At 34.7% G+C, this 18,843-nt stretch overlaps 1 protein-coding gene across 3 annotated transcripts in view; it reads left to right on the forward strand.

Moving 5' to 3' along the window:
* The window catches only part of TLK1 (tousled like kinase 1), a 160,158-nt gene that overhangs the window by 108,452 nt on the left and 32,863 nt on the right, over positions 1-18,843 (forward strand). For all 3 annotated transcript variants that reach the window (XM_040644014.1, XM_040644004.1, XM_040644020.1), the window contains 3 exons: positions 4,508-4,618; positions 4,730-4,866; positions 7,792-7,980. In XM_040644014.1, coding sequence (XP_040499948.1) covers positions 4,508-4,618; positions 4,730-4,866; positions 7,792-7,980 — 437 coding nt within the window. The remainder of the gene's footprint in view (positions 1-4,507; positions 4,619-4,729; positions 4,867-7,791; positions 7,981-18,843) is intronic.

Raw genomic sequence — 18,843 nt, forward strand, 5'->3', positions numbered from 1 at the left:
TGAGAGAGAATGTGAGAAAGAGAGTGCACAAGCCAGGGGAGGGTCAGAGAAGCAGACTCCCCGCTGAGCAAGGAGTCTGACATGGGACTTGATCCCAGAACTCTGGGATCATGACCGAAGCCAGAGGCCGATGGTTAACCGACTGAGCCACTCAGGCGCCCTTCAGTTCGTTTTTGAACTTTCCATAAAGTTACGCTGTGTGTACCCTTTTGCCCTGCTTGTTTTCACTAAACATTATATGTGGAATTGTCATGTACTTTTTTCATTTCATGCTATATATAGTAGGGCATTATATGAATATACCGTAATATATTTTTTCTGCTCTTGGTGGACATTTTGTTTCTACTTTTTGCTAATAACAATTCTGCTAAGAACATTATTGTACATGTCTTCTAGGGCAATTGTGGAAAAATTTGTCTTACATTATATGCCTTGAGAGAGACATGGCCAGAGTCCATGGCATGCACATGTTCAGTTTTGTTTTATAATGCCATATTTTCCCTAAAGCAGTTGGATTAATTTACACTCCTATGACCAGTGGGCAGTAAATGATCTTGTTGCTTATTATCTTTGCTAAAGCTTATTATAATCAGATACAATAAATTTTTTGGCCAGTTTGATGGATGTAACAAAGTGTCTTTTATCTTTTCTTATGTGTTCTCTTATTTTCTAGCATCTTTTAAAAAATATTTATTAACTGTGTTTCTTAGAAATAACTGATCATGTTTTTTGCTCATTTTTCTTAATGGGTTGCTGTTTTGTTTTTTTTTTTTACTTTCTAAAACATTTTTTTATTTAAATTCAATTACTTAACAAATAATGTATTACTGGTTTCAAAGGTACAGGCCTGTGATTCCTCAGTCCTATATAATACCTAGTGCTCATTCTGTCACGTGCCCTCCTTAATGTTTATCATCCAGTTACCCTGTCCCTCCACCCCCCTCGCCTCCAGCAACCCTCAGCTTGTTTCCTATGATTAAGTCTCTTATGGTTTGTCTCCCTCTCTAGTTTCATCTTGTTTTATTTTTTCCTCTCTTCCCCTATGATCGCTGTTTTGTTTCTTAAATTCCACATATGAGTAAGAGCATATAATTCTCTTTCTCTGATTGACTTACTTCACTTAGCATAATACCCTCTAGTTCCATCCACATCATTGCAAATGGCAAGATTTCTTTTTTTTTTTCTGATGGCTGCACAATATTCTATTGTACATATATATACACCACATCTTCTTTATCCATTCCATCTGTCGATAAAGATCTGGGCTTTTTCCATAGCTTGGCTATTGTGGACATTGCTGCTATAAACACTGAGGTGCAGGTACCCCTTCGGATCACTACATTTGTATCTTTGGGGTAGATAATTAGTACTGCAATTGCTGGGTTGTAGGGTAGCTCTATTTTCAACTTTTTGAGGAACCTCCATACTGTTTTCCAGAGCAGCTGCACCAGCTTGCATTCCCACCAACAGTGCAAGAGGGTTCCCCTTTCTTGGAATCCTTGCCAATATCTGTCATTTCCTGACTTGTTGATTTTAGCCATTCTGATCTGTGGGAAGTGGTATCACATTGTGGTTTTGATTTGTATTTCCCTGATGCCGAGTGATGTTGAGCATTTTTTTAATTTGTCCGTTGGCCATTTGGATGTCTTCTTTGGAGAAATGTCTGTTCGCGTCTCCTGCCCATTTCTTGATTGAATTTGTTCTCTGGGTGTTGAGTTTGATAACTTCTTTATAGATTTTGGATAAGACATTTGCAAATAACTTCTCCCATTCTTTCAGTAGTCTTTTGGTTTTTGTCAACTGTTTCCTTTGCTGTGCAAAAGCTTTTCATCTTGATGAAGTCCCAATATTTCATTTTTCCTTTGTTTTCCTTGCCTTTGGAGACATGTCTAGCAAGAAGTTGCTATGGCTGAGGTCAAAGAGGTTGCTGCCTGTGTTCTCCTCTAGGATTTTGATGGATTCCTGTCTCACATTTAGGTCTTTCATCCATTTTGAGTCTGTTTTTGTGTATGGTGTAAGGAAATGGTCCAGTTTCATTCTTCTGCATGTGGCTGTCCAATTTTCCCAACACCATTTGTTGAAGAGACTGTCTTCTTTCCTGCTTTGTCAAAGATTAGTTGACCATAGAGTTGAGGGTCTATTTCTGGGTTCTCTATTCTGTTCCATTGATCTATGTATCTGTTTTTGTGCCAGTACCATACTGTCTTGATTACAGCTTTGGAATAGAGCGTGAAGTCTGTGATGCTGCCAGTTTGGGTTTTCTTTTTCAACATTCCTTTGGCTATTCAGGGTCTTTTCTGGTTCCATATAAATTTTAGGATTATTTGTTCCCACTCTGTGAAAAAAGTTGATGGTATTTTGATAGGGATTGCATTGAATGTGTTGATTGCTCTAGGTTGCATAGGCACTTTAACAATATTTGTTCTTCCAGTCCATGAACATGGAACGTTTTCCATTTCTTTGTGCTTTCCTCAATTTCTTTCGTGAGTGTTCTATAGTTTTCTGAGTACAGATCCTTTGCCTCTTTGGTTAGGATTATTCCTAGGTGTCTTATGGTTTTGGGTGCAGTTGTAAATGGGTTCAACTCCTTAATTTCTCTTTCTTCTGTCTCATTGTTAGTATATAGGAGTGCTTTTTTTTTTTTTTGGATACCAGTTTTTTATTGTTCATATAAATTGATTTTCTCCCAGTGGCAAATTGCCAAATTTTATATGATTAAATACGTCTTTTTGTTTGTAGTTTATGTTTTGTTTGTACCAAATTATTATCAAAGTTATACCAAAAGAACTAATTTTTTTTAACTCCTAAGATCATAAAGTTGTTCCTCTAGATCAAAAAGATGTTTTCTTTGAAAACTTCTATAGTCTGGTTTTTCATACTCACGGGAATTGTTTTTGGGTTTGGTGTGAAATTCAGTTTCATTTTAATTTCTTTCTATACAGATAATCATTTGCCCAGCTCATGTAATTTAAAAAGTCCACTCTTTTCTGCCAGTTTCATTGTATAATCTAGGTTCCATATATAAGTAGATCTATTCTATATTCTCTGTTCTGTCCCATGTTGTATTTGTGTATTCCTATACTGATACCACAGTATTTTTTTAATCATTTAGCAATTGTCTTTATTAGTAACAGATAACATAAGCAACAATACTTTAAGTGAATACAATATTATTTTTTGAGAGAAGAACAGAACTGGGCAACTCAGGTGTGATTTCTTCACAGTCTCATAGGGGATCTTGGCTCCTTTAGTTTTTTTGCTCCCTTATCCTTAGTGTATGGCTTTTATCTTGAAGGTCATATCAAGGTACAAAATATTTATTAAAGTCACCATTATGATAGTTTAGCTAGGTATGTACCAATCCAGAATAAAATGTTGGTTTTTATTACTTAATGAAGAAAGGAAATAGATTTGGGCGATCATAATTGCTGTGGCTTTATATTAAATCTTGATTTGTAATTGAAGAAATATCCTCTCTTTTTGGCTATGTTTGGCCCTTTGTAGTTATAGAGAAATGTTAGAATCCAGTTTTGAAGTCACACATGCAATTTGTTGGGGTTTTGTTGAAGTGGGTTTGTTTTTGCTAAATTTCATCTATGGTCCTCTGAGAGTCTCTTTATTTTACCTTTTCCTTGAAAAACATTTTGATTAGGTATATAATTTAAATTGGCAGGTATTTTCTTCTAGCATTTGCAATATATTATGCCACGATCTTTTGCCTTCCACCATAATTGAGACCTATGGTTCTCAAAGTTGATTCCCAGACCAGAAGCATCAGCATTACTGGGGTATTTATTAGCAGTAAATTTTCAGACTCTACCTCAGACCTCCTTACACAGAAACTTTTGGGAGTGTGACCCAGCAATCCGTATTACAACAAGCCCTCCAGGTTATTCTTTTGTCACCGGACTAGACTAATCCAGCTAATCTCCTCAGTTTAGAGAAAGCCTCTTCCCTGAGCAATATGGTTTCCTACAAAGTCAACAAAATTGATATCTTGTTGCCAGGAAAGATGGTGGAAATAGTTTGCTGTTGGGTAGGCATCTGTAGTGCCATCCACAAGTTTAATGGAGAAAAAACTTTTATCAGTTACAAAAGATGGAAAAGAACTCATATTCATTTTGAAGTGTTAGACACTTTATATACTATATTTTAGTTATTTTTAACTAAGTGAAGTAGATAGTATTGCCCCTGTTCTAGAAATATAAAAAGAATAAGCCAAGGTTCAGATAACTGGCTTGACTTAGCCAAGGTTACATACCTTAGGGTGTTGATTTGAACCCATGGTGTATGGATACAAATTCCATGTACTTTCCACTGTACAGTTACGTAGCATTTAACAGTATTATCCCATGGTTAGTAGATGCTTAAAAAAATTTTTTTAGTATCATACTCAGATACTTTACTTATCCTTTCTTTTTATGTAATTTATTCAGAATGTAAGAATATTCCTAAGTGTCTCATATACCCAAATTCTAGACCTTTTCTATTTTTACTTATGTTGTAGGCTAACTGTGATCTCAGACGGCAAATAGATGAACAACAAAAATTACTTGAAAAATACAAAGAACGATTAAATAAGTGCATATCAATGAGCAAGAAGCTGCTTATTGAAAAGGTAAGTTGAAAGTTCAGTGAATTTTCCTTTTCATTCCACTGACCCCTTTTCACCTTGTACAATTTTAAATTTAAATGAATAAAATTGATGATTTTTTCCTCCTTTTTTCAGAGTACGCAAGAAAAACTGTCTAGCCGAGAGAAGAGTATGCAAGACCGATTACGCCTTGGGCACTTCACAACAGTTAGACATGGTGCTTCATTTACTGAACAATGGACAGATGGTTTTGCGTTTCAGAATCTTGTGAAGTTAGTCATTCTTACATTTTAAAAAATGTGGTGTTCCTTTGGGTTTTTGTTACTTCCAAAGATTATAGATTTGGAATTATGTTCTATTTCTACTCCTTACTGCTCTTTGAAATCACAGCATTTAGTACATTTGAAAGGGACATAAAACAAAAGTATTACAGTTGCAGCTTTAGCGGACTTCTTGATTGGTTAGCATTCATCCATACTATATGATATATTATTCTAAGTATGACTTTCCAAAATATAAATGTATCTTCTAGCTTTATAGATGATTCGGGAGGAAATTTTAATTTTCATTGGGAGATTTTACATGTATATATGTATAAAAGATATATATATATATCTATCTTGGGACTTTTCTACTTAGTTTTTTCCACATTCTCCAGTCCTTACTTTAGTGTTAATACTCAGCACTTGTGTGCTCTCTATTCCTGTGGAAAAGACAGGAACTTTTTCTCTTCTGCTTCAGATACAATAATTTATAAATCAGTTGAGGAATATGTAGCTTTTAGCATCTCTGAGGCAAACTTTAAAACAGAAATTGAGTTCAGATGGTGGTAGATAGGGATAGATTGACTACGTATTGAGGAGCCAGGACCTGTGCTGCTTTTTTGTTTTCACAGGAAAAATTTTTAAACCTCAAAAACAGGAGTAGTGCCAACATCTACCTCAGATCATAGAGTTATATGGAAACTGGAGGCAAAGCTGTATCTCAGTATGTAAACATTGCTGTTTCGAACACTTGTTCCCAGGACTTCGCACAGAGTGGCCTTCTCTCTCTCGCAGTTGATTTATTCAGCTTTTGTTCAGCACCAGCTTTGCTGGGTCCTAGGTGTACCATAATGAAGAACTTAGTTCTTGTGATGCTGGAGAGTTTGGCATTAATTCTGTGGATTATACAGAGCTATTAAGGGTTTGTATGTAGTGTGTGTGGTCTAGAGAGATAACTGGTGATAATGTGGGGCTAATACTGGAAATAAGATAAATTATTGACAGCTGAGGTATTCAAAAGAAAGATGATTAGGCTTGAGCTAAAATACTGACAGTGAAGTAGAGACTAGGAGATATAGTTGGGATAGAAACCATGATTTTTGGCTGTTAAATAAGTAAGAACCTCTACTGCTAAACTCAGATCTACAGTTTTCCTGATAGTGAATAAAATAGGCTACATAATATAACCTTAAATACAAACTAAAAATGCAAATCTAAAATATAAGCTCTGTTTGTAGCTGTCAAGAGCCAAATTGGAGCTTCTGGGTTGGTGAACACATGGAGGTTTGGGAGAGTGGAGCAGTTAGAGCCTGGAAGCCCCACACCCTCTCCCCACACCTTGCCCTGTGCATCTCTTCCATCTGGCTCTTCCTGAGTTACATTCTTTCATAATAAACAGTAATCTTGTTTTTAAAAAATCACTTGCATTTCTTGTATTGAGGGCCTACTGTGTGTTGTTATATATGCGTATTTTAAATCAAGCTGCTTATCAGTGTGAATTAAGTAGTTTATCAGCGATATAACCCAAAGTAGTTGGTGGATGAGAAGAGAAATAAATATTAGTAATGTTAAATTAATGATCCCTAAATTGTGTAGTCATTCCTAAATAATCAGATATTAGCTTTATATTCATTCCAGTAATTCTTCACTTGCCGTTAGGATTTTAAACACTAGGATTATTGCCATTTGTTTTCATTTATAGCATCTTAATTGTGCTCTAAACTAGCTTTAAAAATTAACTTTTTTAATAAAATGAAGTTATTTATTTCTATTTCCAAAGGAAAATTGGATTAAACTCCTGTTCTTGAATTTTCTCCACCCTTTTACTCTTCTGCCTAGGTGGCTATTGAGTCTTTCATTCTGGTCATACTCTCCTACTATCTGGCGAGAATCATAGGAACCAGCAATTTGTGTAAAGCCAATTTTGGGTCAGCAGAGCAGAAGTTCTGTAGTTCTGCTTTGACGGCAGTGGGAGCCAAAGAGTTGAAACATTTGTCTTGCTTTAAATCTAAGTATCATAACCATGTAGAGTTTTAAAAATTTTTTCTTAGCATGTTGAGGTGACCTAAAAGGGAACATGGTTACTATGCAAACAAGTTGTGTGATGGGATAGTTGCTGAATCTCTAACCTATATTTTTATAATAGACATGATATTTATTAGTTTTTAGAATTAGTAAGCTTTAGATTCTTGAACGGGAAGCAGTAATATTTTTACTTTTATTAATTGCTCATTTTTCAAAGCCCTGCTAATTTTTCTTGTTTCCCTTATTTTTTTTTCTTTTTTCCTTCAAATTGTCAAAATTCTTTTCTTCATCAGTTTCTTATATTTAGGTCAATTTTTATTTCATTTCAAGGTAGTGCTTGCACATTCCCAAAATCTTTTTGACAAAGACAAATTTAGAAAACAGCACTCTGTTAAATTGTCTTTTTAAAGTTTTTCTACAAACACAAAGTGATGAGATGCGCGTTTAAAAGCTACTCTGTGCTTACCTCTGTTCTTTATTTTAATAGCCCATTTGTTTAATTGAGCAAGTTTTTACTGAATTCCTAATATGTGCTGATGATTATGCTGGGCACTAGGGATGCAATAGGATGTAAAATAGATGTGGTCTCCGTTCTCATGGAGTAACACAGTTTAGAGACATTCTAATCAAGTATCTATAAGGAATGATACTAGAAAGAAGGAGCTAGAGATCTACAAGGTACCATGAGATTAAATATAGCAACAAATCTTTCCCTAGTTAAGGGGATTTAGGGAATTCAGAGGTGAATGCTTCAGATGAGACCTGGACAGTGAGTACAAATACGTTCAGAAAGGTGGAACCATAATTTTTGTTTGTTATACGCTTTTTCATGTTTATTAGTATATTCATGTTTTAACTGTAAAGAGTAATGAAAAGTTAATATGGTTTTTTACATTTATTTTTATACAGGCAACAAGAATGGGTGAATCAGCAAAGGGAAGATATTGAAAGGCAAAGGAAACTTCTAGCCAAACGTAAACCTCCCACAGCTAATAATTCTCAGGCACCCTCTACCAATTCTGAACCAAAACAGAGGAAAAACAAAGCAGTCAATGGAGCAGAGAATGATCCCTTTGTTAGACCAAATTTACCACAACTGTAAGCCTCCATTTTAATTTTCCTTTTTTCTAAATCGTTGCCAGTGAGCATGAATGTTAGATGTTATTTATATTTACACTAATATTTAAATACTGAAAATAGTTATGGCCAGGAAAGAAGGCAGTATTAAAATTTACCTCTAAATTAATAATCTTCAAATACCCAAATTCAGCCTTTGTAAGTGGAGACTTATTAATCTTCTTTTAAAATGATGACTTAGCAGCTAAGAGGAAACTGGAATCCACTCTTTCTTCATATCTAAATGAGAGAGTCGGTTATCAGTTTTGATTATCTCAATTCTGTGTTTCCATTAATGTTTTTTTTTTCTGAGAGAAAATTTAATAACTGTGACATACATTTTCTTAACCTCTACAGTAGTACATTGGTAGATTATAGGTATTGTTTTTTCCCTTCTTTTATTCTTCTGAATTTTCTGCATTAATGATGAACTGCTCTTTATAGTTCAGTGGGCAAAGAGATTTTTAAATGATTAAATGCTTATTATACATAGAAAATTGGGAAAATATGAAAAAACATAATAGAACAACATAGACTATGATCCCATCCACAGAGAAGACCATTATTAAAATTTTGATTTACAGATGTGTCCAAACATATTTTTGTTCTGCAAGAACTTAAATTTTTGTGAGTAGAAAATACACACACGCGCGCGCATGCACATTGATATCGTTATGTGGATGCATTCTTTTTTTCCTTTGTTGAAAGGTAATGTTTCATCTGTGCTTTGAATCCCATAACCTGCTACATGAGGGACTCTTCTGTGGGTACCTTCATTATCTTCTTTCGTCAGCCTTTTGTTCTCTACTGGTTCCCTCCTTTCAGAAGACAAAATGAAACCAAAAACTCTGCTTCAATTGTATATCCCTCTATTCTAGTCTCTATATCCTGTCATTTTTATAACCAGGTTTCTTGAAAGACTTGCTCATAGCAGTCTCTTCTGTCTCACCTTCCATTTTCTTCTTTCTTAAATGAAATTGCCTTTTAAAGGTTAACTATCTTTTTGATGCTCATTGCCATAGACATTTGAGTCTTTAACTTGGCAGCATTGAATATTGTTGACTTCTTATTTTTCCCCCAAAAGACTCCTTCTTGCCTTTATTTTTGAAATACCTTGATCTCCTAATTTTCATTTTAAGTCTTCTGGCTCATTTTCTCAGTCTTTTCTATGGACATCATTTACACTGCCAATTTGTAAAATGTAAGTGTCTTTTAAGAATCTGTCTTGGTCATCTTACTTCCTACTCTACATATTCTCCTTGAAAATTAGCTACTCTCAGAGTTTCAGTTACCACGTATATGCTTCCTGACATCCAAGTTTCTGTCTCCAGTCCACTTTTCTCTCTTGAGTATTAAATGTATCTCAGTTTTGAATGTCATATCCTTGCTTGGTTGTTACCAGTACTTATGTGCTGCTAATATAGTCTTTTCAAAACTGTATTTACTAAAAACATGGAAAAAAACAAAAACTGTTTACTATTACCATTTCCGTTCCAGTCTGTCTCTTTCTTTACACAGACACACACACACACTCTCTCTCTCTCTCTCTCTCACTCTCATCCACACATCCATATATATACCCTTTGCCTTTTCCTGTGTTTTCTCTGTTAGTAAAAGGTACTACATCCTTTCAGTTCCACATGCTAGATTTTTATTATCATCCTTAATATTTTAGATCAAGATTTCATTTATTGTCCTTAATCCATTTTTATCATTTTCCATTAATAAATAGGTGGTAACAAGCTTATTTTTCAAAATCCACCTCAAAATCTACTTCCATCTTCAAACCTTTTCTAATCTTGGGGGGCTTTTGTAAATTGGAATTAAAACATTCAGCTATTGATATTTTAAGAAAGAGTAGCAAATGGTTTACATTTGTAAATAGTAAATTTGTTGCTTAATTAAGGGTAGATGGGTAGATGAGTGGTTATATAGAGTACAGTGTGTGTAAGCTTTAATTCCACTCCTAGGAGACTCCAGTCCTTCTACATCTCAAGTGTATGCACCTATGTAAGTCCCCACTGACACCATTCTAACTCAAGTTACCGTCCTCTCTTTCTTGGGTTATTTTTTCTCTCCTACCTCTCCTTTCAACTTTGGTTTAGCAATCCAGTTCATTTTCATTTTGCAATCAGAATCATTTTTGCAAAATATGATCGTTTTGTTCTCTTTCTTATCACCCTAACATAGCTCTGTTTCTTGAATCATAGAATCCCTGAAAGTCCTAAGATGATTTCTTAAAGCACTTTTGATCTGACATCTTCTGATCACTGTAGCCTCATCTTTTGTCACTAACCAGTGCCTATCCTTCACCGCCAACTTTCAAACTTCAACCCATGGTTTTAAATCCATCTTTTAAATCCCATACTAGGTATTTCCTCCTAAAAGTTTTTCCTTGATCCCTAAAGGATAGGAGTTAATTATCAATTTAATGTAATGTGATAGTGCCCTCTGTCTCTTCAGTCACAGCATCACCATTTACTCTGTTAATGACACTAGAAACATCCTGAAATGTTTCCCTTTCCCTCATTCTCTGTGTCTGTTTCTGTAGCATCTTGTATTTGTCCATCTGCATTGCCACTATCTTAGTTTAGGACCTCATCTCTTTTTTTAACCTCGATTACTGTTTATTATGTGTCTCTTCATGCCAGTTTCACATTTAACCTCCTTCACTGACCTTCAGGATAAAATTCACCCTCATGAAGGACTCTTTGTAGGCCTTATTTTTCTCTTTCATTTCACCTCCAACATCTGTCCTATGTATCTTATGTTAAACTCTTTTAGTTCTCTAAGTGGATTAGGCGTTCTTGTTTCTGTGCCTTTATACATCTTGTTCCTTGCCTTTCTTCACCAGTGTCATTGCCTGTTCATCTTTTAAGGCTTGGCTCAAGTACCAGTTTCAGTAGGAAGCCTTCTCTAACTTTTTTTCTTCCCATTTTCTCCCCCATTTCCCCTCAGGTTAGATGCCCATAGCCTTTTGTATGTGCCTGTTCTGTATGTAGCATTTTTCTCAGAGTTTTATCTCTATATTCCCAATATGCAGCACAGTTTTCTGACATATGGAAAGTGGTCAGTAAATGCTAAATATTGTCACATAAGCATTTGACTGAATTTCATTTTTCTCCTTCTCACTAGTTTCTCCATTTTTCAAGTTTGTCACAGGTATTTTGCTTACTTGTCTTCCAAGATACTTAACAGCCCTACCTATAGTTCAATAGTCATAGACTTGTCTTATTTCCACCCCACTTTATTATATATGTTGACAGAGAACTAACCGTGAAGTTAAACTTCTGTGTGTTCTTGGAATGGCAGATGAAGTGATACTACATAATAGTTTGACTGTATCCTTATACAAATGCAGATTTAAATAGGGAAAAAAGCCATAGAAGCACTTTTTTTTTAATTAAAGATTTATTTATTTATTAGAGCATGCATGAGAGCAGGAGGGGGAAGAGGGAGAGGAGAGAGAGAATCTCCAGCAGACTCCCCGCTGCGGGAGTCTCGAATGATGGGGGTCTTGATCCCAGGCCCCTGAGATCATGACCTGAGCCAAAATCAAGAGTTGGATGTTCAACTGACTGAGCCACCCAGGTGCCCCAGAATCACTTTGGTTTATATATTATTATATTTTAGAGGCTCTTCTCTGAACTGTCTTCTAAAAATTCCTTTCGAATCACTGGTGGTAACTAGAACAACTAGAGTGTATGTGCAGAACATCTAGTATAATTAGAATAGAAACCTTAAATCTGTATTTTTCTGTCAAGAAATTAACAAAGAAAATGAAGTTACTACTATGTAGTGGTTAGGACTTTAAGCATTGTAGACAGACAGATGTGGAATCCATCCTTGACCCTTTCAGGTTGTTATTTTTGGTAAGCTGTTTAACTTCTTTGAGTCTCCATTTCCTCACTTGCAGAAGTACCTATATCATAGTATCGAAAGGATGATACAAGGTAATGCATGTTAAAGTACTTGCATGGTTCCTGGTTCTTAACTAATTTTTAACTACCAGCAAGATTCGGTGAGGTTTTTAGGTAGTAGGTCCTACTTTTAGTCACATACACTTCTTTTCAGAGTAGTTTGCATAGAAAGTATTATCTATGGATGTCTAAATGACCCTTGCGTTAATTATTATTAATTTTAATCAAGATTTTGGCCTCATGTTAAATATATTTTAAATTACGTTTTGATTTTATTTATGTATTTCATGTTTCACAGAGGCTGACTGCAAAGTAAACAGTAATATTTTACCTTCTATTTTATATTAAGGAAGTTTTAGAGGTCACTGTGTTTCCTCATTAAAGCTTTGATTTTAACTCAAGGTTATATTTTACATACCATGAAGTTATTTAGTGGATTACTTGTCTTGTAAATAATATAATAGACTTTTTTAATTAATAAAATTTATTTTTAGAGCAGTTCTAGTGTATAGCAAAATTGAGTAGAAAGAGAGTTCACACATACTCCCTGTCCCCACACACAGCCTCCACCACTGTCAGTGTCCTGCCCCCGACTGGCATGTTTGTTACAGCTGATGGATGTGCGTTGGCACATCATTATCACCGAGAGTTTATAGTGCACATCAGAATTCACCTTTGGTGTAGTATACCTTTTATGGGTTTTGACAAATGTTTTTTTTTTTTTTAAATCATGTTTGAATAATCTTTTGTTGGAGCATTTAATCTATTTTCATTTTATGTATGTATTTATTTATTTATTGGGGCTTAAATCTGATCTTTGTGTGATCGATTTTATCCTGCCTCATCTCTGTCCCTTTTTTTTCTTTATTGGGTTGCTCAGTTTTTGTTTATTTGATTTTCTCTCTCTTTCTGTCCCCTATGTGAGGACCTCTTTGTCTGGTATAGTCTGTGTTCATCTAAATGTTACTTACATATTTATCATTCTTTTACTCTTCATTTATTCTTACGTCTTTGATTTTTTTTTTTTTTTTTTTACCTAGTAAGCTTTTTCTGCCCGAGAATACCCTTTAGAAATTTTTTCTTTTTCTTTCTTTTTTTCTTTTTTTAGTGTGGTTCTATTGGTAATGACAAAGCCTTTCAGTTTTTTCTTGGTATGAAACTAACTTTATATTGCCTTCATTCTCAGAATGGTTTTTACTGGTTTTAGGTTTTAGGTTGGTGATTATTTTAAGGTGTCTTACTGTCTTTTGACTTGAAATTATTACTAGACAAGTCACCTGACCATAGAAGAACCATCTTGAATGGAGCAGAAGCAATATTTGAAGACTAAATAACTAAGAATATTTTAAAGCAGATGAATAAGATCAATCTATAGGTTCACAGAGGCCAGAGAATTCCAAGTATAATGAATAGAAATACATAGACACATCATAAATTTCAGAAAAATCAAGGCAAACAGAAAAAAATTCTTAAAAGTAGGCAAAGGAAAAGAAAAACATATACTGGGAATATAAGTTAAGAAAAAAATATTCCAGGTAAATGCCAACCAAAGGAAGCTATATTATATGAGACACAGTAAAATTTAAGGCAAATAAATTATAAGAAATAAAGTGGTTATTTCATAACTATAAATGGCTCAAATCGCCAGGAACATATCGTAATTCCAAATTTGTGTGCATGTGGTAACATCGTCTCAAGATAAATGAAAAATTGACAGTACTTTAAGAAGAGACATAGATTCAGAAGTCATAATAGATTTCAACCCACACATTTCTTAGTAATTGAACATGCAGATAAAAATAAAACAATGAAAAAAAAGGACACGCAGTATGGGTATAGAAAATTTCAGTGGGATTGACAAACTTTACACTTGTAGAATACCCTTAACATCTACAGAATATGTGTTCTTTTTTAAGTATAGACTTTTATAAAAATTTATTATGTTAGGTCATAAAGCAAGTCTCAACAAATTTCAAGAGATCGAAAGAGTTTGTTTAGGACTGGCATTGTTTCTTACTTAAATATTTGGTTGAACTCATGGGTGAAACTTATAGGATTAGAATCATAGAATATGTTCTCTGACCACAGTGGAATTAGATTAGAAATCTCTAACAATAAAGTAGTGAAAAAATCTCAGTGGAAATGAGAAAAATATTTTTAGATGAGTGATAGTGAAAGTGCCATATAGCAAAATTTGTGAGATAAGTCTGACCAGTATCTGGGGGAAATTTAGAACCTTATGTACATATAAATGAAAAGAAGAAAAACGAAAACTTTATAAACTAAGCATTTATTTCAGTAAGTTAGGAGATGAGCAGTAGAATTAACCAAAGAAGGAAGAAGAAAGAGTAGAAATTAATGATACAGGAAATAAACATATACAATACAGAGAGTCAGTCAATCCAAAAAATGTGTGTTTTATTCCAAAACAAAACTAATCTAATAAAATTGAAAGAGAAGACAACCATTATCAGAAATGTAAAAAGGTATTATTAGAGTCTATAGATATTTAAAGGAAAACAAAATAACAGATGGCTTAAACTTGAACTTTTTGTGAAATGGATAAATTTCTAGAAAAATCTTAACAGAATTGACACTAGAATAAGCAAAAGTCTAAATAGTTCTGTAACTATTAAAGAAATTGAATCTGTAATTATAAAATTAAAAATCGAGTGGCCCCTGGATGGTGCAGTTGGTTGATCATCTGACTCTTGGTTTCTTGGCTCAGGTTGTGATCTCCTTGTGGTGGGATCTAGCCCCATGGCAGGCTCCAAGCTCAGTGAGGAGTCTGCTCAAGTTTCTCTCTCCCTCTCTCTCTCTTGCTCTCTCTCTCTAAAATAAATCTTTTTAAAAAATGAAAAATCCAGGTATAGATGACATCATTTTTGAATTATAACATCCATTTAAGGAAGAAGTAGTGCCAGTCTTTTTTAAAACTTTTTTTTTTTTAAGGAATAGCTAAGTCAGAAATACTTCCAGCATATTTTATGAGACCAGCATAATCTAGGTGTTAGAATTTAGCAAAGATGATACAAAGAAGGAAAGTTACAGGCTAATCTCACTATAAACGCAAATGTAAAAATCTTAAATAAGACATTAGCAATCAAACATGTAATATATAAAAATGAAAATTTATCAAGACCAAGTTGGGTTTATTTTAGGTATGCAGGGTTGGTTTAACATTAAAAAAATATCTAATTTTCCATGTAAGGAGAAAGATCATATGATAATAGATGCCAAAACAAAAAACATGAGATAAAATTCAGCATTGGTCTTTTTTTTTTTTTTTTTTTAAGATTTATTTATTTATTTTGGAGAGGGGTTGGGTAGGGATAGGGAGAAAGAGAATCTCAAGCTGCACTCCTGCTGAGCTCAGAGCCTGATGTGGGCATGGCCCTGAGATCATGATCTGAGCCGAAACCAAGAGTCAGACGCTAAACCAGCCAAGCTACCCAGGCACTTCCAGCATTGATCTTTTTTTTTTTTTTTAAGATTTTTTTATTTATTTATTCGACAGAGATAGAGACAGCCAATGAGAGAGGGAACACAAGCAGGGGGAGTGGGAGAGGAAGAAGCAGGCTCATAACGGAGGAGCCTGATGTGGGGCTCGATCCCACAACGCCGGGATCACGCCCTGAGCCGAAGGCAGACGCTTAACCGTTGTGCCACCCAGGCGCCCTGCAGCATTGATCTTTGATTAAAACTCCTAGCAGTCAGTAGAAGAACTTCCTTAATCTACACTGTACATTGATTTTTCTTTTTGCATTCATATCTACATGCTGTGCACTTGAGTCACCATGGTGCCCTGTATGCCCTGTTTCTTCTTCCTGCTGCTCCTCTTTAATCAGGTTCAGATGTTATCTCTTCTGTGTCTTTTCCTAGTTTCCTTCAGATAAAATTTTTTTTTCTTTGCTCTGTGTACTCATAGCTGTATTATCCAGGACAATCACCTTATGTTAAGGTCAGCTAATTAGCAACTTTAATCCTACTTAATCTTTTGCTATGTAAGGTAACATTCACAAATTCCAAAGATTAAGATGTGGTATCTTTGGAAGCTGATATTCTGCCTACCCATCTCCCCTCTGAACCAAGATTCACATCCTTCCCACATGTAAAATACATTCATCCTATCCTAACATCCCCCAAAGAATCAACCCAACATCTCAATTACAGTGACATCCCAACCCAATTATAGCATCAACTCAGCATCCAAAATCTCATCAGAATTTTCATCAGCTCAGACTTTCTGAATCTCATCTAAATTAGGTATGGGTGAGAACCTGTATAATCCACCCAAAACACAATTCCTCTTAATCTGTGAACCTCAAGAAACAACTTCTCAAAATATGATGGTGGGGACAGGGATAGGATAACAATTAAAGACATTTTGTTGAAGCAGGAAGAAAAAAAAAAAAACAAAAAAACGAAAGGAGTCACTGCTCCCAAATAGTTTCAAAATCCATCCAGTCAAACTCCCATTTGGTTTCAAAGTCTGGTAGTAATTTTCTATGGTTATGGCTCCCCTTCTGGACTCAAGGTTCTTTCCTCTGAGTCTGTTTCACAAAGGTTTCTTTCTTGTTAAGGTTAGCATGTATATGTAGCAGAGGAGCTTTGTCAGCCTGTTTCTTGTTTGTAGAATTTTGGAGGTCTGACAGCCTTTCATTTTGTACTCTCTCTGCCCTTTTAAATGCCAAGCTGGCAGTGTTTCTGTTTAAAGTTGTCAGAAGATCTCATGGCTCTCCCCCCTCTGACACACACATTCATTCCGTTAGATGTGAGGATCCTCTAGGTTCTTTTCTTGATAATCCCATTACTGTTTTTGGCTTCTGCTGAGAAGGCTGAGGGGACCTGTGAGTTGCATGCTTAATCTTTTAAAGACCATTTCGAACCTGTGTGAAGTATTAGCAAAAATGTTGTCCAGCAACGCCTTCCTTTTTTTTTTTTTTAATAGAGCATCATTTTGTGAATCTCAATCTTAGTGTCTTTCACACTATGGATAGAATGAGACATTTCTTTTTTCTTTCTCTTTCTTTCTTTTTTTCTTTCTTTTTTTTTTGAGTCTATACCTAGGAATAGAATTGCAAGGTTATATGGCAATTCTGTGTTCAAATTCTTGAAGAACTGCTAAACTATTTTTCCTATTTGCAATATTTTACATTCCCGCCAGCAGTAGACAGAGTTCCTATTTCTTTACATCTTTGGTAACACTTCTTATTTTCTGTTTCTTGATTATAATCATCCTAGTAGCTGTAAAGTGTCATCTCATTGTGGTTTTGGTTTGCATTCCTGAAGGCTCATAATGTTGGATGTCTTTTAATGTGCTTGTTGGTCTTAGCATAGATATTGAAGTCTTTTGCTCGGTTTTTAATCCAGCTGCTTGTCTTATTGTTGTTGAGTTACAAGAGTCCTTTATATGTTCTAGATACGAAACCTTTTTCAGATACATGATATGTAGAATTTGCTCCCATTCTGTAAATTGTGTTACTTTCTTGATAATGTCCTTTGGTTTGATTTGACTTTAATTTTTATGACGTTAAATTTATTGTTTTGTTTTTTGCTCATACTTTTGGTGTCAAATCTAAGAATCCCTTACCAAATCCATGGTCAAGGACATTTACCCCTGTGCTGTGTTCTAAGAGTTTTCTATTTTTAGTTTTTATATTTAGATTATTGATCCCTTTTTGGTTAATTTTTTATATAGAGTGAGGTAGGGGTCCAACTTCATTCTTTTGCATGTGGTTATCCAGTTGTCCCAGTACCATTTGTTGAAAAGACTTATTCTTTCCCCCATTGAGTGGTCTTGGCATCTTGTCAGAAATCACCTGGCCATGGATATCTGTACTCACTTCTATTCCTTTGGCCTATATGTCTGTCTTTATGGTAGAGTAACCGTTTTAATGGCCATAACTTTGTAAAAGGTAAGTTTTGAAATAGGTAATGGGAGTCCTATAACTTTGTTTTTTCTTTTTCAATATTGTTTTTTCTATTTGAGGCCCCTTGCAATTTTTTTTCCATTTTAGCAAAATGGGCCATTTGTATTTTGATCAGAATTATATTGAATATATGGATGACTTTGGAGAGGATTGCCCTCTTAACAACATTAAGTCTACTCATCCATGAACATAGAAGTCTTTTAATTAGTTTCCATTAATTTCCTTAGCACTGTTGTGTAGTTCTTAGTATACTAGTCACTTCCTGGGTTCAATTTATTTCTAGGTATTTTATTCTTTTGCATTCTATTATAAATGGAATTGTATTCTTAATATCCTTTTTAGATTGTTCATTGCTGGTGTATAGAAACACAACTGATTTTTGTGGGTTGATTTTGTACCCTGCAACTTTGCTGATTTATTAGCTCTGGTGATGTTTTTTTCTTCATTCTTGGAGATTTTCTACATCTAGAGTTAAGGTCATCTGCAAATAGAGATAGTTTTACTTTTTCTTTTCTCATTCTGATGCATGATGTTATGTTTCTTTTTCTTACTTAACCCCTCTGGTAGGACTTCCAGCACAATATTGAATAGTAATGGTGAAAGCATCATTGTCTTATTTCTCATCTTAAGGGGAAAGCTTTCAGTCCTTCACCTTTGAGTATGATGTCATTTGTGGGTTTTTAATAAATGCCCTATATTGTGTTGAGGAACTTCTATTCCTAGTTTTTGGGGGGCTTTTCAAAGGCAGACTAGTCTCATGTCCTACCCTCCCTCATTTAAAAAATCTAATCCTCAGTGCATAGCTCATAGTTTAATGTTCACTAAAGGTTTGCTAAATTATACAAATAAATGGGCTTGCTATTTTTTTCTTAAGTGCCTGTAATAGTCTTATTTACCATAAATTGCATTCCTTAACTTTGACACTTTGAGTAGCCTAGTATTTAGTACTTTCTGCAGAATTAGCTTATTAGTGCTTCAAAACCAAGCAGAGA

The sequence above is a fragment of the Ursus maritimus genome, unplaced genomic scaffold, assembly GCF_017311325.1.
Source record: "Ursus maritimus isolate PB19 unplaced genomic scaffold, ASM1731132v1 scaffold_1, whole genome shotgun sequence".
Lineage (NCBI taxonomy): Eukaryota > Metazoa > Chordata > Mammalia > Carnivora > Ursidae > Ursus > Ursus maritimus.